Source organism: Acinonyx jubatus, chromosome A1 (assembly GCF_027475565.1).
Source record: "Acinonyx jubatus isolate Ajub_Pintada_27869175 chromosome A1, VMU_Ajub_asm_v1.0, whole genome shotgun sequence".
Taxonomy (NCBI): Eukaryota; Metazoa; Chordata; class Mammalia; order Carnivora; family Felidae; genus Acinonyx; species Acinonyx jubatus.
The window spans coordinates 182578612-182602979 of record NC_069380.1 but is presented as its reverse complement, the minus strand read 5'-3'; the positions used below and the strand labels follow the sequence as shown (position 1 = coordinate 182602979).

General features: G+C 37.5%; 1 protein-coding gene and 1 long non-coding RNA gene across 4 annotated transcripts; one reads left to right on the top strand and one right to left on the bottom strand.

The window, feature by feature from the left end:
* Window positions 1-5976: 5976 nt before the first annotated feature.
* Window positions 5977-23860, top strand: MAT2B (methionine adenosyltransferase 2 non-catalytic beta subunit). Of its 2 annotated transcripts, none has more exons than XM_015067011.3 (7): window positions 5977-6138; window positions 14820-15014; window positions 17327-17441; window positions 17629-17781; window positions 20655-20848; window positions 22196-22309; window positions 22934-23860. In XM_015067011.3, the coding sequence occupies exons 1-7, from the start codon at window positions 6109-6111 to the stop codon at window positions 23102-23104; spliced, it is 972 nt and encodes a 323-aa protein (XP_014922497.1). In that variant the 5' UTR covers window positions 5977-6108; the 3' UTR covers window positions 23105-23860. The 2 variants fall into 2 exon arrangements, with proteins under 2 accessions (XP_014922497.1, XP_026889599.1); XM_027033798.2 differs by lacking the exon at window positions 5977-6138 and adding an exon at window positions 8393-8560.
* Window positions 6133-8790, bottom strand: LOC113592592 (uncharacterized). 2 transcript variants are annotated; one of them, XR_003412488.2, is made up of 3 exons: window positions 8651-8790; window positions 6965-8148; window positions 6133-6757 (listed from the first exon to the last, which is right to left on the bottom strand). It is a non-coding gene; the product is annotated as an uncharacterized LOC113592592 (long non-coding RNA). The 2 variants fall into 2 exon arrangements; XR_008300474.1 differs by having other exon boundaries at window positions 6133-7750; window positions 8027-8148.
* Window positions 23861-24368: the final 508 nt, after the last annotated feature.

Here is a 24368-nt window from a genome sequence, read left to right as displayed (position 1 = left end):
CCTACAACTTATTTTGAAGTGTTTCAGAAAAACAAATTTAATTTCATATATATATAGAGAAAGCAAGTATAGCGAAATAAACAATTGTAGAGCTTAGGTAGAAAGTATAAGGCTGTTTGTTCATTAAACTCTTCTCTAAATTTTTCTGTAAGTTTGAAAATTTTTATAATTAAAAAGTTTTTAAAATCCTCCTACATTAGATGACACAAAGACCCGCCCCCCCAAAAAAAAAATCTGCATTAGCTAAAAACTTACTTATGTACAATTTTCGTTCATTTTGAGGCTTCTCCTCAAAGTTCTGACTCATGTACCCCTCCTTCCTCATCACCCCCAGCTGATGATATTACCACACACTTAACTGAAAACTGAAACAGATGGGCAGGACTTCCTCATCTTTCCTCTTTTAAATTTTCCAACTGAATATATGTGTCCTCAGATTCTCTTGCCTTTATTCCTTGCAGTACCTTGTATTATTGTTCAAAATACGGTAATTCCAGGGGCAGGATTATACTCCTCCACTCCATTGATGGCAGACTAAACCACGAGACTTGCAGTGTCTCCCTTCAGGAGAATTCTACATCCCTGTCTCCATAAATATGAATTGGACAACAACCTTATTTTCAAACAAGGTCACATTCTGAGGTGCTGTGGATTAGGACTTCAACATGTCATTCTGGGAGGCACAACTTAACCCATAATACCTCCTATCAATTAATTGATCACACTCCTTGTTATACAAACATACTCTAATAGTAGACCTTTTAAAACTAAGCAAAAAACAGGGCAAAACAAAACTCAGTCTTTCTTGGATGTTAAATCCGCCCCCACTCCCATGCCTTTACCCCTTCCCAGTGTTTGGAAGAGTTTTCTACAATATTGAGAAATATTGTACTATCCTCATCCTTTGGTTGAACTTTTGTACCCCTCCTCCACTAACCTGTGAAATTCAGTGGCCACTTCCAAGAATTTGGCAATGTTCCCTGGAGAGTGGTGGTGGTTTCACAGCTCTGGATATACTGAAAACCATTGAATTCTACACTTTATTTTTTTTTTAAGTTTATTTTATTTTGAGAGAGACAGAGAATGTGAGCAGGGGAGGGGCAGAGAGAGAGGGAGTGAGAAAGAATCCCAAGCAGTCTCCTCACTGTAGGCACAGAACACAATTCCGGGCTTAAACTCACCAACCCTGAGGTCATGACCTGAGCCAAAATCAAGAGTGAGACACTTAACCCACTGAGCCACTCAGGCACCCTGAATTCTACACTTTAAAAGGTTGACTTTTAAGGTTTTTCTTTTCCCCCTGACTTTCAAGCTTCCTTATATAGCATAGCAATTAGCTCTTGATTTCTCATGCATCATATATATTTTCTCCCAGTTTGTCTTTTGACTTGGATAATTATCACTATTATTGTTGCTATTGTTGTTATGCAGATATTTACCAAAATCTATATAGTCTACTTTGTTGATATTTTCACTGTTGGTTTCTGAATTTTATGATATGCTCATAAAAGACTTCCTCCCACCAAGATTATTATATACATTTTCCTCTAGTAATTTTTCCCCACATTTTAAACTTTTTTAATATGTTAATATGTTTAGTATGTTTAATTTATTTTAATGGGGCACCTAGGTGGCTCAGTCAGTTGAGACTCAGCAACCAACTCTTGATTTCAGTTCATGAGATTGAGCCCCTGTCATGCTGTGCATTGATGGCATGGAGCCTGCTTGGGATTCTCTCCCTCTCTCTCTGGCCCTCCCCCACTCTCATTCTCTCTCAAAATAAATAAATAAACATTTATGAAACCCTTAAAAATAACTTATTTTAGTACAAGTGAGGTAGGAAACCAGGAAACAACTATGTTGTTTTAATGATTAAATTCTAATTTATCTTTATTCCCTAATAAATCCCCATATGCATATTTGAGTCTATGAGTTAATTAGTATAAAAAGTATCTTTCTCACAAACCTCAGGGTTAAGAGGAAGATCGGATTTGGAGGACAAGATGATGAATTAATATTAAATTTACTTTTAGTTTCTTGGACCTGTGAGTTTGATATACCAGAGGAACATACAGGTAAGATACCTTTTAGGCATCTGGAAATGGGAAAACATAGCTTAGGACAGAGTCATTCATGTAGGTATTAGAGTCACAGAGATGGGAACATCTGAGATAGTGGAATCAAAGGGTATTTTAAAAGTAGAGAGGAGGGGCGCCTGGGTGGCTCAGCCAGTTAAGCTTCTGACTCTTGATTTTGGCTCAGGTCATATTTCACAGTCATGAGATAGATCCCTGGGTTGGACTCTGTGCTGACAGCATGAGCCTGCTTGGGATTCTCTCTCACCCACTCTTTCTGCCCCTCCCCTGCTCTCTCTCTCTCTAAATAAATAAATAAAATTAAAAATAAATAAAAATTAAAATGGAGGAGTGGGGAGGTAAGAGGAGGTTATAAAACAGAAGCAACAAAAACCCTTGCTCTTGCCCTTGGGGTATCATTCATTATAATTTAGAGATCTATTTCTTAAACTTGAAAAAAGTGTGCATATCCTATCAAGGAAAAAGTCTTACATTTCTTAGGTCCTAATGAGTTTAGAAATTTAAATACTGTCCATTTAGTTCATCATTTGTACTGTAACAGAACTCAAGGGGTGGAAATGGAACACAATCCAAAGAAGGCTTGAAAGCAAAGAACTTTTTGTTACTTGTTACAAGTTAGGAGGGGGTTGGGGGCGGATAGCTCTCAAAGCATTATCTCCCTATGGGGTTAGTACAGGAAGCTTTTATTCAGTGTATTAGGGGGCAGTGACAGGGAGCTTGCATGTGCATTAAGGAACATATATGCATATTCTATTACTTAGGTACTCTGGTTCAATTGCACATGCCTAGCACATCAACATGTTAGAACATACATTGTATGTTCAAAAACTGGTGGAAAACCCCACCCATTGGAGAAGATCTTAGCATTATAATGAGCTAAAGGTAACTTCAGGACAGCTCAGGGGGAATTGTGTGTTCCAAATTCATTCAAAATGGCTCATACAAGGGGTACCAGGCAAAACACCTACCCAGGTGTCTGCTTGGCAGGAACTACTGGTCCTGCAAAACAAAACACATTTTGTGCCTCCCCCCACCCCCCTTCTGCTGATAGCTTGCATCCTAGAGAACACTACCAATGCAATGGTTAACACTACCTCAAACTAGTATCCTGGATATTGTTGACTGAATCTAAGGTTGTGACCCAAATGCCCAAAATATGGCTGTGATATTGTTTTGAAATTGAGGTATAAATTACATATAGTAATACAGTGAAATGAACAGCTCTTAATTCTTTTTTTAAATTCTATTGCAAATTATTTTTAAACATTTTTATTATTAATTTTTAAAATATTCTATACAGCCAATATAGAGCTTGAACTCAGGACCCTAAGATCAGAGTCACATGCTCTACCAACTGAGCCAGCCAGCCAGCCTCCCCCATATCATAATTCTTATAGTTTGATAAGCATATTGAAGATGTAAGAGCTACACCCCAAGTGGAGTTGTCACACACAGTAAACTTTATTTGCAGCAAATAAGGAGATCACAGGGAATAGCTTCCAAAGCCATGAGTCCCTGAGCAAGGGTGAATGGATTCCTTTTAATCAGGGTTAGGATGCAAGTAGAAAGGGGAACCTCATCAGCATATGTAGAAGCAGACATAAGATTGTGCATGCGCCTTAAGGAAACATGCCTACACGTGTGTTCTGTGAATGAGGCTTGTTCCCCACTACCGCCCCCCCCCCACCGGGTGGAGATTTTAGTATTATAATGAGGTAAAGGTAACTGTCAGTCACCCCACAAATCACTCAGTGGTCCATTTCCACAGGCATGAGTCGGGGATTGAGCTCAAACTTGTCTGGAGGTCTGGGCCAGCAGATTCTTTGCCCTACCATTTGATACTGCTTGAGGGGTAGTTGCAGTTTCGGGATACTCTGTTCTTCAGGTCTTTTGCCTGAGTTAAGAGATAAGCTGGAAAGAAGAGCTTAAGGAAAAATGTGGGACAAAGGTCGGTGGGTATAAGCAGGTAAGTAGTAAAGGTCAGGTCTTGGGGTCTAGCCGGTGACAGTATTTCAGTATGATTTTAGTTTGCATTTCCCATATGCTGAGCATCTTTTTATGTAATTACTGACCAATTTTCTGTCTTTGTTAAGTATGTGTTCAAAGTGTGTCCTTTTTTTAAGTTTATTTATTTTGGGGGGGGACGGGGAGAGAATTCTAAGCAGGCTCCACACTGTCAGCGCAGAGCCCCACGTGGGGCCTGAACCCACGAATGGTGAGTGAGATCGTGACCTGAGCCGAAACCAAGAGTTGGACACTCAACCGACTGAGCCACCCAAGGTGTCCCAAAATTGTGTTCATTTTTTAAATGATTTAAAAAAAAAAAACAATTGAGTTGTAGTGTTGTCAATAACCAACCTCTGTGTTTCGGATCCAAAATCTAACATGAAGACAGAGTTTGGAATAAAGAGGAACAATAGCTTTATTGCTTTGCAGGGTAAAAGCAGCTGCAGCAGGCCATGGCTTTCAAAAACCGCAAGCCCCCTTCCTGCCCACCCCCTCTGCAGACAAAGAGGCTGGGGGATTTTATAGAGAAATAGAGGATCTAGCCAGTTTAGACACGAATTGTGTATGTGTTTTCAGGGTGGAACTGGGTTCCTGAAACAAAAGGCTAAGAAGGGAAGGTTTACTGAATGGAGGAGGGAAGGAAGGTTGGAGGAAGAGAGGGAAGGGGTTACTCAGTTTAAAATCAAGCTTTGCTGAAGCATTCGTGCAGCCATTTTGATTTTTGTTCAGCTTTATGCGTTTTTAAAATAAGTTACTTAAGTAATCTCTACACCCAATGTGGGGCTTGAACTTACAACCCCAGATCTAGAGTCATGCCCCTCTAACTCAGCCAGCCAGGTGCCCTTCAACTTCATGCTTTCAAGCAGTTTCAACAGGTGTACTTTAAATATTCTGACTAGAAATCCTGTTCAGATATATGCACCAAGATTTTTTTCCCTCAGTTTGTGATTTGCCTATTTGTTAATATTGTCTTTTGATGGGTACAAGTTCTTTTATTTTGATAAATTTTAATTTATCAATTTTAAGAAATTGTATAGTCCTCCATTACTTATAGACCTTCTGCATGTCTCATAGAGTTTACTATGTGCTGTGTGCCCTAAGTGTGTAGAATATAACGAGTTAATATAGAGTTAGCTCTATCTAAATGGCAATTTTTTTTATTGTTCTTAAATTGTTACAGAACCATAGTCCAGAACAATGGTTCAAATTTAACTGAGCATATTAATTGTCCTTGAAATAGTTAAAAATAAGATTATTGGACTTAACTCCTACAGAATGACTTAGTTTCATAGGTTCTGGGGTACAGACAGATTTGGGAATTGCTGATCTAGAAGTCCTTAATGCCTGGCCAAACTTAAAGCTACTCAATCTACCATTTTCTCAGTCAGAAGGCAGATCAGTGTTAATAGAAATGACCTGCTGCATTTTAATTGTCGGGAGCTGTTACCACCAGTGCCTTTTAATGTCCTTTGAAATAGTTAATGAGGAGACACTGGGAGGAAAAACACTGAAAAACTTTACAAAGATTCTGTTGTAATAACCATAATGTGTAACTGAATAAAATATTTCAGAATAGGAATCAATCAATTGCATGATCTGCCTTTCCATCTGTGAGCTCTTGCTTTTCTTCTTCCAGAGAAAATTGCAACAAGTATTCACAGGAAGTTTTTTTTTGCTTCTTTGTTTCTTCTTTAAAAAAAAAAACAACAAAACAACACTGATTCTCCTAATGGTTTTGTAATGGACCTTAACTTGGCAGGCAGTTAAACATGAAACTTCTCATTGGGTATTTTCAAGACTGCCAGGGGGAATCAGCTGCCAGTTTACTGCAATGTGGAAAACTGCATGAGATTCTGGGATTGGAATCAAAATGCTAATTTAAAAGGTCGAGTGAAGCTGAAGCTCACGTTTTTCCGTGCCTGCGCTCTCTTCAGGCAGAACAAAGACCCAGGCAGAAGAGGCAGAGACTCATCCCAAGTCTGTTTTCCTGAGATATTTTGGAATCATGCCTGAAATGCCGGAGGACATGGACCAGGTAAGAGCCAGATATTCAAGAAATGAAGCATTCTGGAGTTAGTTTCTTTTAAAAGCATCCCAGTGAATGGTGAAAACCAAAAAGGTGTGTTAAAAGAAGAAAAAAAGAAACGGGGTGTCATTCATTTCTTTAAAACATGTAACTTTGGAACATGGAAGAATAAACCAAGTTTAAATATTGACCCTGGGAACCAGGTTATGGAGAGCTCAGCTAAGACTCATTAACTGACAAAAATTAAATGCAAAACAGAACAGCAGCTTCATTTACCACATTAAATGCAATGATATAGGTGAAGGTTCTATGTAACTAAGGATTTTATCTGTAATTGTGTGCTCCAGCCTTTCTTTGTCTTAGCATGAACTGAATCTGCTAACATAACTTTTAGCTCCAGGCTGCTCTCTTTAAATTTATAGACTTAGCCACCACACGAACTTGGATATTGTCTACAACAATGGCATTTTTGTTCACAAAGAAACTTTCATCTTTAAAGAGAATGATAAAAAACTATACATGGACATATACCTTTAGAACTATATGCAAGTTTTACCTGGGAGCTATCAGACCAGGTTCTCAAAAGTAGGTGAGAAAACTCTTGTTCCTAACTCTACACAAGGCTGCTCTGCAAAAAAAAAAAAAAAAAATTAATATGCAATGAAATCTTATTCACATTGAACACTTACTTTTTTTATTAATAGAAAAATTAGGTTGCATCGCAACGTTGTATCTAGAAATTAAAAAAAAAAAAAAACAAAAATCTCCCAGTTTTTAAAGCAGGAGGATTAGGAGGATCTTAAATTTGCCTCTCCTACCTCCCACCCATACTCACCTTTCTCTTTGTCTGCAGATTATGAATGTTTAATGCTGGGACAGTCCTCTCAAGGACTGTCTGAATAATGCTAAACTGATTAAGGGTAGCAGCTTGCATAAAAATAAAACTCCGAAAACGAGGGGCCTCAGGTTCTCTTCCCCCACCGTTCCAAAAAAAAAAAAAAAAAAAAGACTGTTAACACGAATAAAGAAATGAGTTCTTGTTGGGGGTTGGGCAGAAAGGAAATTCACGGGGCTCAGACAAAAACTTTTTCAAAAGGCTGCTTAGTCTTTGGCTCTAAAGTAAACTAAAGGGATTATGAAAAGAATCCCTTTTAAGAAAAACCCAAGCATCGGTCACACTTGTGAGCGACTTTTCAGTTTTGGTATCGTGTATGTCTGAATAAGAACACTCGGATTGGAGCGGTGAAATGTTGGCGAACCCTACAGGGTCTATGGCGGGTTTTTTTTCCTGAGTAAATTTCGCAGGCATTCCAACTGATAGACATTTTGCTGTTTTGAGCTAGGAAGGAAACCAGTTGCCTGAGAGGTCGTTCTCAACACTTAGAGCTGTTGTTTCTGATTTGTTACTTTTAAGAAGTCATACAGGTGGTCGAAGGTCCAGACATTACTCTGTCTCTTGGTTTCGTCCTTAATTTACGATGGTTACGGAGGCCAGGCTGGCGTAGCCTGACGGGGCAGTTCCTAATGTGATGCTTCTCAAAGGTGGTCGGTGGGGTTTTGACTCCTGTTAAATCCACTAAAATGTAGAGTCCCTGGTTTTATATTACCGCAGATTTTCATTCTGTAAATACAGGTAAAGTCCGAGAATCTGCGTTTTGAAGAGGCACCCAAGTTATTCCTCCCCTTACCCTCTTCTTTTTAACTAGTTAAAAATAGTTTGATTTATTTGGAATTTGACACATACTACATTTTAGCATCCCAGAACGACAAATGGGTTGTTGAGGTTGTTAATGATTCAGATGCCAGGACTTGTATTTTTATTCTTCGTCTTTCTAAATCTCTGTAAAAAACATTCCTAATGCTGTACGTCCACTGTGCTCCCTCCTTCCCTTCTTACTTAAACACACCCCATGGCTTTAAAATGTTTTCTCCTACTAAACGTATTTTATGCTCAGTTGATTCCCAGGCACTGCTTAGTCTGCAAACTTGAAGCCTCAGGCGATCCAATTTAATCCTTCCCTAGTCAAGAAGAGAGACTAAGAGGGAAAATAGTACATAAAATAAACAATGTTCCCCAAAACAAAACTTGTATTCATTGCCTAAGGCCAAGGCCTTTGTTTTGTGTATCCCTTTAAGAGTTGGGGGGGTGGGCTGGCTGCGTACAGGACGCTGCCCGGCCCCTTTCGGAGGCATTCACGGAATGTGGCCAATCATCGGGCGCGGCCTTGGCGGCGGAAGCCGGAAGCAGTGAACTGGGGGTCGGCCCGGACCTAGGGAGGCGGGCCGAGGGTGAGGAAGCTGCGGCCCGTGGCGATCCTGGGCTGGAGGAAGTGGCGGTCGCTGCGGCTGCGGCGCAAAGACGGCGGGCATGGTGGGGCGAGAGAAGGAGCTCTCTATCCACTTTGTTCCCGGGAGCTGCCGGCTAGTGGAGGTGAGGGAGTCGACCTGGGCGTCTCTTGCAACCGGGAGTGCAGAGGGGGACGAGCCAGGTCGAGGGGGAGGGAGGGCTTGGGTGGTTTACCTTGCGCATCCTGCAGCAATCCTAGCCCCCAGCCCTGAGTCGTCTCAGCACCTCCTTCCTAGCTCCGGGAGGAGAGGGCGGCGCCACCGAGTTTGTTTACCTCGGCGCACACCCGTTTGTGTTTGCTCTTCCAGTCCTGCGGCAGGAAAGGAGTAGGTCTGGTTTCACTTTCTTGTCTTCTGTCTCCCCTCCCAGCAACGAAGAGGCGTTTTTCTGAGCCGTTTCGATTTTGGTTTTATCTTTCTGAATTTCTTTTTCATTCTTTGTTCATATCCCTCGATCCTACCAGTTCTTATGTCTGAGAAAGTAGGGGAAAGTGGCTTTTCAGAAATAGCAGTTTTAGAGATGACAACTTACTGAACTTTTAAGTTTTGTGCAAGGCACTGTATTATGCACTTTACATGCATTATTTAATCGTCATAACTATGAGAGGATTTTTGCTCCATTTTACAGATGAGAAAATTGAGGCTTGTAGGGTGAGTCCTTGGCCCAAGTTCATTAAGTAGGCTTGGAACCGACAAATCTCTTTGACTTTCTCGGGCTTTGAACCGCTACAGAGATTGCATAAAGGAAGGTTGTTACGGTGGGAGAGCTATCCCAGGTATTGCGCTTCCTCCATTCTCTCTCATATTTCATTACAGGCCTCCCCACATTCAATCCACAGAACTGCTAGAATTTATCTAGCAGTGGGGTTAAAAAGAAATGTTAATGCCTAGACCAATGTCTTATGAAAATAAGAGACGGTATGGGAGGTGGCTGTTTTTGATAATGCAGAATTTTTATGCTTTCAAGATACAGCATAGTTAGTGTTTCTAATCACTTTGGGATTTGGGAGTTTAAGTTAAATTTGCGTGTTGTTCCTATGTGCTCCTAAAAGTACTGAACACATAACGTTACATATTGTTTATATATATATATGCATAGGTGTATGTAAAGCTTAATCTTTTTTTCACAGTGGGAGTTCTGTAGACTAATGAAAATAGGTTTTCATGATTTCCGTCATTAAAAGTGATACAGCCTAAATCTTTTTTTTTAATTGTTTTTTTATTTGAATGTAATCTGTACATCCATCAGGGCCCTCTAACTCACAGCCCCAGATTCAGATTGTATGCTGTGCAGACTCAGCCAGCTAGGTGTCCCCACGCTAAATCTTGACACATATTTGCTGCTTTCTCAAAACATACAGAATTAAAATTCACTTGTGAGAATGAGGACTGCCTTGCATATTGTGTTGGAGAAGACAACTGTACTGGTACCTGTTTACACTGTCTTGTAGGATAGTAATAGGGTAACAGTAGGAGTTAGACCAGTGTTGCCTAGGTACTCAGGGGATCTTGAGTTAAGTCTTGAGTCCGGTACAGTCTACTCAAAAGATCTGCCTCCAGGGGAATGTTGTATGAGGATGGGGGGGGGCGGGGGGGAGGGCGGGATGGGAAACTGCCAAATTGAAAAGGTTCCAAATAGCAAATATTATGTTTACCACTAAAACTTAAGAAGATCTCTATTTAGATGTTAGTCTTTTGCTAAGACATTTTTAGTGGAAGTTAATGCAAGTATGCTAAAGTAGAAATAATTGTCCCAGAGTACTGTGGCCATTTGGAAAGATCCATTTATCTCATTACCTATAGTTTGTTATCACTTGATTAGGTAGCATAATAAAAGTGGTAGTTCTGCATTTATTTATATGTATTTAAATTTTCACAGAATTTTTTGATGTCTATAAATCTGGTCACTTGAAGTTCTGAAGTTGTAAGAGTTTATGCAGAGTGTGGCAAGTATATTCAGAATAACAAAGTAATGTTTGATACTTTACACATAAGATAATAAAAATTAAGAAAGTAGATTTTTCAGGCAGATGATTTTTTTGAGCTGTTTATTGTGGTTTTGGGTTAACTAGAAAACTTTTTATTCTTCATTCTGAGTTCCTTGAAGTGTATGGACATTTCTGTGTTTAGCAGGACTAAAATATTTTATGGCGTAACAGTCCAAAATAATCTTTTTACAGGAATATTTCTTTTCTTTTGAAAATAAAATAATCAAAACAGCTTTTAAAAAGCTTCAGGTAGATTTCTGATAGAGAAAGTCAAAAATAGAAGAGCTATTTTTGTTAGGCATCTTTTAATTTCAGAGTGAGGCATATTTTATTTGCTAACAACCAATAAATTTGCAGTCCAAATGAAAAACCTTGTCTTGGCTCCTACACTGGTGACAGAAGGTGCTCATTGAGTCTCTAGAAAGAACTCTGTGAAGAGGAAAAACCACTTTAAGTAAATGAAGCTCCTTTCACTCCTTTCAGACTCCGTCTACTCTGTGTTGAGGATAATGTGGAAAATGTTAAAATTGTATGAGGAGCCTTAGTCATCTTGTCCAAATGAGGAATTCGATCAATAGAGATTTCAGTAACTTCCCAATACCATATTTTGTGGCAGAACAGTTAAAATTTAATCATTATGAAGTCAAATAGAAGGTCAAAGGATTAAGACGCAACTCTATATATTTGGCTTGGACCGTAGAAGCAAGAAGCAAGTTCTGGTCCCAACCTTTCCCGTTTTCCATACAACCTTTAACATCTCTAGGCTTCAGATTCCTCAGTTTGGAAATACTTACCCTACATGTTTAACAAGGTTATCTTATGATCAAAAGGTATGATATAGGCTTACTTAACACTCAATAGTTTTCAAATACAAGATAGTGCAGTATCATTTTTGTTTTAGGAAATGCTTGCACTTCAGATCTCTGCTATTTTAATAAAGAAAATTCTTGAGCATTGACATCTGACCACTAGGTACCATGGACTGTTTTTCATATTTTCTTCTAGGGACCGTACAAGTTACCCCAGAGGATAAGGATATAAGGTGGTATTTTTTCCTCGTAACCTCATCCCTTTTTTGAAGTTAAGTGTATTGAATTCCCAAAGAGCCTTGCTGTGCTTGTAATTTAATACTACTATATTGCATCAAATCCAAGATGTACTTGATTACAATATCATCTGGGTTCTTGTTTTAAGGTGCACTAAAAAGCAAAAAACATTGCAAGTCTAGGACAGTGATAAGATGCATTTCTATTTCATTCATTTAACAGGGATGTTAAAATGAGGAAAAAGTGTGTTTCACAGAATCAATGCAGTAATGCAGAGATCTGGATTCATTGTTTAATAACCTTTGTGGAATGCGTGATGCTTGTTCTTTGACTTTTTGTTGTTTTTCTTTTTTCACGAGAGAAGGAAAGTTTGTTGTTGCTTTTAGAAAGATGACAATTTTTGGCTTGTTTGAATAAGATAAATTTATCTTTAGGAAAACCTTGGATTTTCCCTGGAGTTCAAGATTACATTTCTCAAAGTACAGTTCCCAAATCACCATCATCAGCACGTTCCTGAGAACTTGTTAGAAATGTAAATTATCAGGATTTACCTCAGATGTACTGGATCTGAAAGCCTCACTCATGATTCTTATCTATAGTAAAGCCTAAAAACCACTGACCTAAGAACTGTTCTATATTCCTTTGCTTCTATAAAGTGAAGTACTAAAGAGTGAGAAACTCTGAAGAAACCAAATTATAGCCACTTTATAATATTTTCCCAGGGATCTTTATGGTATTTATTCTGTGTAAATGGTTTTCTGATTGTATCTACTAGACTTGGCATGTTTTATCTTCTTAACAATTCAGTCTTTGTAGAGCTGTTTTTGTGCCAAAATTCAAAGAAAATATTTTGTTGGCTGAAATCCTTGTTTTCATAGATCAGTTGGCTTAGAGCCAAGTTTTACACTAGAGAGCCTAGATGAATTTCACTTCAACTTTTAAAATGTTTTGAAGTTGGTTGCACTAAGGAAAAAATATCTTCAAGAATTTACCTTTTGTACTGTTTCTATCCGCCCTTTCATTTCAGGTTTTTCCTATGGTATAAATAGATAATTTTGGTGGCCTTTTTTTTTTTAAACTATAGTGCCAAGTTACTCTGCTGACAGAAGGGCTAAAAAAGAAAGATCTTTAGTTATCATATGCTTGTTTAAAGTTTTTGACAGCTCAGAATAGATGATTATAACAGGACTTGAAATAAAAAGACCTCAAATTGATAAAACTGTAAGAAATTTTTTTTTTTTAAGTAGGCTCAACATCCAACATGGGCTTGAACTCACAACCCTGAGATCAAGAGTTGCATGCTGTACCAACCGAGCCAGCTGGGTACCCCTAATAAAACTTTGTTGGTGTTTGTTTATTTATTTATAAAATTTTTTTTTAATGCTTATTTGTTTTTGAGAGAGAGAGTACAAGCAGGAGAGGGGCAGAGAAAGAGAGACAGATGCACAGAATTAGAAGCTGGCTCCAGGCTCTGAGCTGCCAGCACAGACAGAGCCCTACGTGAGGCTCGAACCCACGAACCATGAGATCATGACCCGAGCCGAAGTCTTACGCCTATCCAACTGAGCCACCCAGGCGCCCCTGTTTTGGTTTTTTTAAATAGTAAATGTTGATTTTATTCAAGAGTCTGGGAAATTTGATGTTACACATCTTGGGAAGAAGGGAAGTTTTTTAAACTGCTTTGGAAACAACTTATTTTCTAGGTAGTTCCTTTTAATTTCATTGTCTAAGGAATTTTTTCTTTCACAATAGCAACACAGATCAATTTAAACTATTTTAGTTTATTTTTTTTTTCTCATCTGTGTTAATTTTTTTGTCCTTTTGTCTGTTAGGTTGTTTTTTTTAGTTTTTTTTTTTAATGTTTTATTTATTTTTGAGACAGAAGGTGACAGAGCATGAGCAGGGGAGGGGCAGAGAGAGAGGGAGACACAGAATCCAAATCAGGCTCCAGGCTCTGAGCTGTCAGCACAGAGCCTGACCTGGGGTTCGAACTCACAAACCACAAGATCATGACCTGAGCCAAAGTCAGACGCTCAACCGACTGAGCCACCCAGGCGTGCCCGTGTTAGTTTTTTTTTTTTTATATTTATATATTTTTGAGTGGGAGAGAGTGTGTGAACACAAGTGGGGGAGAGGCGCAGAGAGGGGGACAGAGCATCTGAAGCAGGTTCTGCACCCACAGCACAGAGCCAGATGTGGGACTTGAACTCAGGAGCCACCAGATCATGACCTGAAACTGAGCCACTCAGGTGTCCCTGTCCTTTTATGTTAGTTTTAACAGGTCTGTTGAGATAAATTTAGAGTTAACTCAGGAACATTTACTGATTACATTTAGAAATGGTTTAATTTAAACCATTGGTTAAAATTGAATATTTGGTTTGGTTAAACTCAGAATATTATTACTATTAAGACCACATTTTTTTTTCCTCCATATAAATGCCTGTGACATGTGAATTCCTTAACTCAGACCTATCAAAATATGATAAATCAATGAAGTGTGAAAGAAAAGTTGAGGTTACAAACTGAAGACCAAAAAATGTCAACTTTTGAGTATATTGTTGAATACAGCCAAATAGTTCATCAGGCCATAAAAAATAAGTAAGCTTCAAACTAATTGTGCATTTTATAAACTGGAGGATGTAATTAAAATCGCTGTTTGTTCATTTTGACATCACTCATCATTAAAATAAGATTTTCCATTATTAACATAAGAAATCAAGGCACCTAGCTGGCTCATTAGGTAGAACATGTGAATCTGGATCTTGTTGTAAGTTCGAGCCTCACCTTGGGTCTAGAGATTACTTAAAGATAAAATACTTTTTAAGTTTATTTGTCTTCAGAGATAGAGTGTGCTCATGCAAGCAGGGGAGGGACAGAAAGAGAGAATCCCAAGCAGGCTCTACCCTAAGTGCAGAGCCCAGTGCGGGGCTCAAACCCACAAACTGTGATACCATGACCTGAGCTGAAATCAAGGGTCAGGCGGTTAACTGAGCCATCCAGGTGCCCCCAAAATAAAATCTTTATTTTTTTTTTTTCAAAAAGGCAGGGGGGCGGGTTGGAATTTAATTGACTAGGTATATCCTTACAGTATCATTTTGGGTTCTTTTTCATGGATAGGATTAATAAAACTTTTAATAAGTGATATAATTATTTATGCAGTTTGATTTTTATTCTAACTTAAGAGTTGTCTAATAGATGTAGGACATGAAGCTAACTTCTTAGACTCAAAGTATTTAGTGAACAATGATGATGACTGATTTCTTAGAATATTTTCAAAGTGAGTAATCTTTATCCTTCTTCACTTTTTTAGGAGGAAGTTAACCTCCCCAGTAGGCGGGTTTTGATTACTGGTGCCACTGGGCTTCTGGGCAGAGCTGTGTATAAAGAATTTAAGCAGAATAATTGGCATGCCTTTGGCTGTGGTTTTAGAAGAGCAAGACCAAAATTTGAACAGGTTAATCTTTTGGATTCTGAAGCGGTTCATCACATCATTCATGATTTTCAGGTATGGTTGAGTCTGTTTATTTTAGCACATATATAAACTATGTTAAGAATTGTCTGGATGATTTAGAAATTGTTCTTTTCTCAAGGAAAATACTGTACTTAAGCTGTAACCTACTAAGCAGCAATAATATACAGTTGACCCTTGAACAATGCAGGGTTTAGGAATGCTGACTCCTGCACAATTGAAAATCTGTATAACAGGGGCACCTGGGTGGCTCAGTTGGTTAAGTGTCCAACTTTGGCTCAGGTCATGATCTCACAGCTCGTGAGTTCGAGCCCCGTGTCGGGCTCTGTGCTGACAGCTCAGAGCCTGGAGCCTGCTTCCCATTCTGTTTCTCCCTCTCCCTCTGCCCCTCCCCTGCTCACACTTTGACTCTCTCTGTCTTTCAATAATAAATAAACGTTTAAAAAAAAAAAAAAAAGAAAGTAAATCTATATAACATTTTATTTCCCCCAAACTTAACTGCTAATAGCCTACTATTAACTGGAAGCCTTACCGATAACTCAGTTGATTACACATATTTTGTACATTATATGTGTTATATACTGTATTCTTACAATAAAGTAAACTAGGGAGAAGAAAATATTACTGAGTAAATCATAAGGAAGAGAAAATACATTTAAAACACAGTACTGTATTTATAAACAACAACAAAAAAATCAGCATATAAGTGGATCCATGCAATTCAAATCCATGTTCAAAGGTCAATTGTGTAGTGCACTTTTTTTTTGTAAGCATGCAAAGTATACGTAGTCCTTGAAAAGATTAGGTTGAAACATAGGTTGACAAAAGTTGGAAATATGAGCATTTTATAAAAAGCTTATGTTTGTGAAGTACTCTTGTTAAGTACCACTTTCTATGCAAATGCTTTTTTAATATTATCTGTAAACCTTACAGCACTGCAAAATCGATACTATCATTTCCATTTTAGAGGTGAAGAAAGCTCAGAGAGGTTAATAACTCTTAACCATTGCCATAGAAAAGTTATGAAAAAATTTAGGTTCTATTCTACGTCTGATCAAATTGAGAGTTAAAGTTCTTTTCAGAAGTATGGTCCAAGAGACACTCGCATCAGAATCACTTGGGGAACTTGTTCTTTAGGTGTGTCTCACTTCCAGAGGTTTTAATTCAGTAAGTCTATGGTGGGGACCAGGACATCTGAAGAAGCACCCTGGATTATGCACATTGAAGTTTTAAAACAACTCCAAAGGTCATGGTTCCTCTAACAGTTGTTGAGGAAGGAGATCATTTGGTATGTTTGTACATGAGCCCTGTGTGTCAGTGGTTTTACCAAATCTTAACCTTGGTTCAGCTTCTCTGGGAAGTAGATGCCCCATGCATTCCTCAATCTTTAATTAAAAACATAATTTTTTTTTTTTTTTTTTTTAATAAGTTCTAGAGAGCGCCTAGATGGTTCAGTTGGTTAAGCATCTGACTCTTGATTTCATCTCAGGTCCTGATTTCAGGGTTCATGAGTTCAAGCCTCCGAGTCAGTGTCTGTGCTGCACGGAGCCTACTTGGAATTCTCTGTCTCCGTCTGTCTATCTGCCCCTGTCCCTCCCCTGCACCTTCATATTTTCCCTCTCCGTCTCCCTCTCCCAAAATAAACATTAAAAAAAAAAAAAAATAGTAAGCTGTAGGCCCAATGTGGGGCTTGAACTCACAAACCCAACAAAATCAAAAGTTGCATGCTCTATCCACTGAGCCAACCAGGCACCCCCCATTCTATCTGAAATAGAATTGTACTGAAATAGTCTCCTTACATATCTGTCTTTTTTTGTTGTTTTCTACTAGATTATGAAACCCCTGTTCCTTGCACAGTGTTTAGTATACAGCTGACATACTAAATGATGAACTGGGAATTTAGTTTTTGTGGGTGGTTGACATTTGTTAAGTAGTCTAAGAGATTTGAGTTTATGAATTTAATTTGAAATTTGTATTCTCCCTTTAATGTAGATTTATTAAGTATTAAGGTCATATTAATTACATTAATGTTAGCTCTATTCTCCGACCCACATTAGAGGACAAAGCTTATTTTGATTGAGAAATAATAGTTGTTGACACTGATTTTGGTTTTCCTCGGGATTGCTAAATTGCTCTTTGCTTTTCAGGGCCTATGTATATGTTAAGGAAGTTTGAAACTTGAAAAAGGAAAGCATGACAAAACTACAATAAAAATTATAGCGATTCTTTAGTTGAAGGAATGTTGATTTAACAAACTTTTTTTTTATGAATTGAGTTACTGTTGGAAGGCTGTAGCTCCCCTGTTTTATTCCTTATGGTTTAAAAATACATTAATGTTTAACTTCCAGCCCCATGTCATAGTACATTGTGCAGCAGAGAGAAGGCCAGATGTTGTTGAAAATCAGCCAGATGCTGCTTCGCAACTTAATGTGGATGCTTCTGGGAATTTAGCAAAGGAAGCAGGTAATGATGACTTTATAAAGTCTTCATGAAATATTAAATAATTGCTGAGTTTATAAAATTAAAGTTTTGTAGATTGCTTATAAGAGGTTTGTTTTATATATGATGAATAGCTGTTATGAATACCAGTACAGAGTAATGTTGTGTAATAATTTAATAGATGATTTTTTTTCATGTCTTTCTTTTTTAGGTTTAATTGGAGCATTTCTAATCTACATTAGCTCAGATTATGTATTTGATGGAACAAATCCACCTTACAGAGAGGAAGATGTACCAAGTCCCCTAAATCTGTATGGCAAAACAAAATTAGAAGGAGAAAAGGCTGTCCTAGAGAACAATTTAGGTAAGACACAATTTCTTTAGCCTCTGATTGCTTTGAGGAAATGATATGACATCTATACAAACATGTTTTTTAGGGCGCCTAGGTGGCTCAGTCGGTTGGGTGGCCGACTTCAGCTCAGGTTCTGATCCCATAGCCCGTGGGTTCAAGCCCTGCGTCAGGCGCTATGCTGACAACTCAGAGCCTGGAGCCTGCTTCAGATTCTGTGTCTCCCTCTCTCTGCCCCTCCCCCACTAAGTCGGTCTCTGTCTCTCAAAAATGAATAAATGTTCAATAAATAAGTAAATAAATAAAATATTTTAAAAAACAAATATGTTTTTTAAATTTTGAAAAAATTGAGCATAAATCGTTGGAGAAAGAGAAGGTATTTAATAAAAAAGAAAAATAAGAATTTTAGAAATCATGAAGAATGTATGAATTTTTCCAGACTTTCCAGTAACAGTATATACATAAATGTCATTTTATAGGGGCACCTGGTGGCTCAGTCCATAGAACATGTGACTCTTGATCTTGGGATTGTGAGTTCAAGCCCCACATTAGGCGTAGAACTTACTTAAAAAAAAATATTGTATAAAGAAAAGAAGTCTTAATAGTATAAATATTTGTAACCTACTTTGAAAAAACAGGTCAGTATCATTTCTCCTAGATTGAGGTATTTGGGTTTTTTTGTATGGTTTTTATTTTTATTATCTATTTTATTTATTAAAAAAATTTTTTTTTAGTATTTATTTTTGAGAGAGAGAGAGCCTGAACGGGGAGGGGCAGAGAGAGAGGAAGACAGGATACGAAGCAGGTTCCAGGCTCTGAGCTGTCAGCACAGCTGACATTATTTTATTTTTATTTTTTTATTTTAGAGTTGGGGAGAGAGGCAGAAAGAGAGAGAGAGAATCTCTTTTTTTTCTTAATGTTTATTCATTTTTGAGAGAGACAGAGCATGAGTTGGTGGAGGGTCAGAGAGAGAGAGACATGGAATTTGAAGCAGGCTTCAGGCTCCAAGCTGTCAGCACAGAACCCGACGTGGGGCTTGAACCCAGGAACTGTGAGATCATGATCTGAGCTGAAGTTGGATGCTTAACCAACCACCCTCTTCCTTTTCAGGGCCTACATGTATGGTAAGGAAGTTTGAAACTTGAAAAAGGGAAGCAAGAAAAACTACATTAAAAATTATACACATATATATTTATATATATTACAAATATTATATATTTTATATATATTTATGTATTTTATAATGAAAACTACATTAAAAATTACAAATACATATTTATGGATATTTTTATATATTTACATATATGTGTGTATATATATAGGGGGGGGGAAGAGAATGAATATGAATCATAAGCAGGCTCCAAGCTCAGCACAGAGGGTTGATCCCATGACCCCAAGATTGTGACCTGAGCTGAAATCAGAAGTTGGATGCTCAACCCGCAAGCGCCCCTTTAGGGTTTTAAAAAGAAGTCAAGAGCAGAAGTTCTTTTATAATGCTGCCTCAGAGAAGCACCAGATGTGGTTAGGTATGGAAGCAATTTTTGTGAATTTTTAAAAATGTATGGGTTTTGTTTTATAACCTGGTTCTCCCCCCATATTTGTATTTTAATACATAGTGAATCATCTCTGGGTTATCTTTTTCCTGTCAGTGGCTGTATAGTACTTGATGTAATGATTCCTTGCACTGCCCTAGACTGTACTGTCTTTGAGAAGCATCCTCTAATATAGATTTCCAGGATATATATTTTTTTAATATTCTAAATTATCATGCAGGAATCATCCTTGAATGCATTTCCATACAGAGTTATCCAATATGTTGATTTAATTAAAAATACTTTGTGGGGTGCCTGGATGGCTCAGTTGGTTAAGCTTCCAACTTCTGCTCAAGTCATGATCTCCTGGTTCATGGGTTTGAGCCCCGTGTTGGGCTCTCTGCTGTCAGTGTGGATCCTGCTCTGGATCCTCTGTCTCCCTCTCTCTGCCCCTCCCCACTTGTGACCTCTGTCTCAAAAATAAAATAAATAATTTGAAAAAAAGTTTGTTAATTTTCAGTTAAGGTGTTAATTATCCAGTCTGTTGTGACAGCTCATTAGGGACCAACATAAAATCTAAATATATCATAATTCCTTACTCAGTGGTTTCAAGAATTGAAATTCAAGAATTGGTTGAATTCTACCCCAGAATAGTTTACTATGCCATTTAGCTTTTAACAAGAATGTTCTTAATAATTACAATGTAGTTATCACACTCAGGAAATGTAACATTAATATAATGTTATACTATACATATTGTTTATATAGGAATTTTCCCACTTGTCCTAATAATGGCCTTCAATGCATTTTATTTTTTATTTTTTTATTCTTTAATAAGTCAAAGATCACTTACTGTGTTTAGTTGTCATGATCGATTGAATTTCTTCATTACTAGGATTGTTGAAAATAACATATAAAAATACCCCAAATGACAGAGACCTTTAAAAACTGAGTATTACATATGGGGTGCCTGGGTGGCTCAGTCCGTTGAGCGTCTGACTTCGGCTCAGGTCGTGATCTCATGGTCTGTGAGTTCGAGCCCCGCGTCGGGCTCTGTGCTGACAGTTCGGAGCCTGGAGCCTGCTTCCCCTTCTCTGTCTCCCTGTGTCTCTGCCCCTCCCCTCCTCATGCTCTGTCTCTCTGTCAAAAACAAATAAACATTTAAAAAAATTAAAAAGAAAGTATCACATTTACTAAATGGGCCTTATTACAGAGAAGCCATATGTCATTTTGGTACATTGCAAGTTTCCTACAATCTAGTTTAAATCCGAATACTTTCATTTTACGTCAGGACTTAAGAACCAGTCAGCTTTAAAAGATTTTTTTAAAGATTATTTTTTTTTAATTAATTCGTAGGAGCTGCTGTTTTGAGAATTCCTGTTTTGTATGGAGAAGTCGAAAAGCTTGACGAAAGTGCTGTGACTGTTATGTTTGATAAAGTGCAGTTCAGTAACAAGTCTGCAAACATGGACCACTGGCAGCAGAGGTTCCCCACACACGTCAAAGATGTAGCCACTGTGTGTCGCCAGTTAGCAGAAAAGAGGATGCTGGTGAGAATCTTGGGAAGGAAGAATTTCTGATTTCCACCATTGAGTGAAAGTCACAGTGCTTTTGCTTTCTTTGCTAATATTTCTTTCGTTTTAAAGTGATGGAAAATCATTGAGGTTTTTTTTGTTTTGTTTTTTTTAAGTTTATATATTTATTTTGGGGGAGAGAGAGATCGCATGCGCACAAGTGAAGGGGCAGAGAGAGAGAGAGAATCCCAAGAAGGCTTTGCACCGCCAGTGCAGAGCCGGATGTGGAGCTTAGAATCACGAACTTCGAGATCATGACCTGAGCCAAAGTTGGATGCTTAACTGCCTGAGCCACCCAGGCGCCCCTTAAATAATAGTTTTTAATTAATAATATAAAGAAACAACTGCAAGTTTTTATTTAAAATTTTTAGAATGACAAAGAGACCAAACAAAAGTGGTTTGCAGTAGTAGGCTATATTTATAAATAGTAAAAATATTATGCTCTTGTGTTTGAATTGATTTCTCATATACTATGGACCCTGTCTGTCATTCTTTTATTGCAAGATGACTAGAAACTTGTATTTTTTCTTTGGATGACAAAATAATCTAATGTCTTTAAGACGTTACTCTGTTTGGGGCACCTGACTGGCTCATTCTGTAGAGCGTGTGACTCTTGATCTCAGGGTTGTGAGTTTGAGTCCAATGTTAGGTGTGGAGATTACTTAAAAATAGAATCTTTTAAAAAAAAAATTATTTTGTTTAAGATCTGTGTAGTGCCAAAGAAGAATGAATCTACATAGGAATTTATAATTTCAGCCTTTTTAAGAATGATTTGTAATATTTTTAGATACTAGAATGGGAGTTAGTTTTAGACATGAAAAAGTCGGAACTAAATAGAGTATTCATGGTAAGATGAGACTGATTTATTTTAGAATAGTAATAAGTTTGTCTATAGTTTTTTAACACATAAAAATTTGTATTTTAAATATGTACTATACTAGTATTTAATGATGTTATGACTACTTACCTCAAAATGATTCTTAACAGTTTTGGTTTTAGCTTCTTAGAATAATTAGAAATACTCATTAAATGGGCCTGTTTCCATAAAAATCTGTAATCATTTTTAGGATTCCCACTAAATAAAATTGGAGTCATTTATATTTTTATTAAAAAAAATTCTTAAGCCTAAATTCAAGAAATTACTTCTCATGTTTAGCTGGGTATATTTATAGGAATTTGATTTTAGATACCTTGTGGAGAGCATTCCAGAAAGGAGGGATGTGTTTCAATTCTTGGACCTGTTAAATTAGCTTTTCTGTCACACCTACCATTCCGCTCAGCTGAAAAAGTTGATCCTATTTTGAATTCTTGTGTCTTTATTAGGATCCATCAATTAAAGGAACCTTTCACTGGTCTGGCAATGAACAGATGACTAAGTATGAAATGGCATGTGCAATCGCAGATGCTTTCAATCTCCCCAGCAGTCACTTAAGACCTGTAAGTACATGGCATTTTGTTTTGTTTTGTTTTGTTTTGTTTTATTTTGTTTATTTTGTTAAAAAAATGGTTTTTTTAATGCTTATTCACTTTTGAGAGAGCATGAGCGGGGGAGGGACAGAGATGGGGGGACGCAGAATCGAAAGCAGGCTCCAGGCTCTGAGCGCTCAGCACAGAGCCCGTTGCGGGGCTCGAGCCCATTAACGGTGAGATCAGGAACTGAGCCGAAGTTGGACGCTCAACTGACTGAGCCACCCAGTACATGGTATTTTAAAACCTCACTTGTTGAAAGCCCAGATCTGTCACGATAGTATGTATTGTTGATACAATTTTTCTTGTTGCTTTAAAAATATTGAAGGACTTTATTTTCTAGTACTAATTAAAGTTCACTTTGCGTGTTTGCTGGTGGTTTATATTGTTACTTATCTCTAAATCATCATGTACAAGGAAGCCCATGAGTACTGGTGAAGTTTATAGAAAAAAGTATTGTCTTAATTGTTTATTTGTATATTTTTCCAGGAATCAGACGATTTGCAGTAAGGACAGAGTCAAATAGAGAATATAAAACCTTAACATGGGCTTTTTACTTATTTCAAATACTTTTGTTTCTATTTTTCTTTAAAGATAACTGACAGTCCTGTCTTAGGAGCACAACGTCCAAGAAATGCTCAGCTTGACTGCTCCAAATTAGAGACCTTGGGCATTGGCCAGCGAACACCATTTCGAATTGGAATCAAAGAATCACTCTGGCCTTTCCTCATTGACAAGAGATGGAGACAAACGGTCTTTCATTAGTGTATGTGCAGTTTGCTTTTTTTTTTTTTTAATTGAGAAGTACAGTATGTGGCACTTTTTAAAGAAAAAAGGAAATAGTTTTGTATGAGTGCTCTTTAATTGTGACTCATGATCTTTCAGGTAAATGATGCTCTTGCACTAGTGAAATTGTCTAAAGAAACTAAGGGCAGTAATGCCTCATTTGAAGTAATGATTTTTCTGTTTATCATTTTGTTTATTCTGGCTTAACTTTGAGTATAGTAAATTATGATTCTTAAATATTTACGAGCCAGGATGAGACGGATCTACTGTAGACTTTTTCTTGGATGAAATGCATTGTTCATTCCTATAACCTCTACATTTTCAGGACTTTTGCAACTGTCGACCCTTTTATGTTTTAAAGTGTGTTAAGTAGTATGAAAATCATTGGTGTTCATTATTTGCATTGCTTGAGCTCTGATCAAAATGTTTGAAGAAAGAAACTTTATTTTTGCAACCTAAGTGCAGTTTTTAAGCTTGAGATGTTTCAACAAGTTATGTGTAATTGGAACTCCTGCAGCTTGATGCCTCCTGCTTTTGTAGCAGTGTATGGTGAGCGCTTGACAGAGAGACTATGTGTGAATGTGTATGTATTTTTTTAATATGTGTAAAACTGTCCTTTTCACTCCATGTCACTAAGTGATATTTCATATCTGTGGTTATACTAATAAACATGGGCCTTGTAAGTCTTCGGGGCCATTCACGAATAATAATAAACATGTACTGCTAGCATGGTAATGCTTAGTTTTCTTTTATTTACTTTTTAAATGTAAGGACCGCACATCTACACTCATTGTTATTTTGTTGCTTGCATTTTTAAAAATTACGTTCTCGTGTTAAATCTGATGCAGATAAGAAAATATAGTTACTATTGAAGTTTATAAACCAATAATGAACACTGGTGAACTCACCACATGAGATGCAGAATGTTACAGATCTTGTGTCTACTTTTGCCAACTGATTGTTTTTTTAACTAAACATAACTATGTAGTCTTGCTACATATTTACATAGAATGTTCCTTCTGAGGAATACAGAGTATTTGAATGTATTATCTATACTAACTAGTATTCAGGTGACCTTAGCCTCAAGGATATTTTTGGTCCTTAATAAGGATTCAGAATGGTGGAGTGACTTGTAAATGCCTTGACTTCAACTCAAGACTCAGTGCAAACCCTGGTTTAGATTTTCTGATTTCGTTTCTAGAATATCCTTTCCCTAGGTTATGATCGTATCCTTCATTGGACA

Bases quoted from the DNA above. Each gene is read 5' to 3' on its own strand.
- MAT2B (XM_027033798.2), top strand. From the start codon at position 8,498: ATGGTGGGGCGAGAGAAGGAGCTCTCTATCCACTTTGTTCCCGGGAGC. The intron at 17,442-17,628 runs GTAATGATGACT...TTTCTTTTTTAG, and splicing joins GAATTTAGCAAAGGAAGCAG to GTTTAATTGGAGCATTTCTA. The intron at 22,310-22,933 runs GTAAGTACATGG...TTTTCTTTAAAG, and splicing joins CCAGCAGTCACTTAAGACCT to ATAACTGACAGTCCTGTCTT.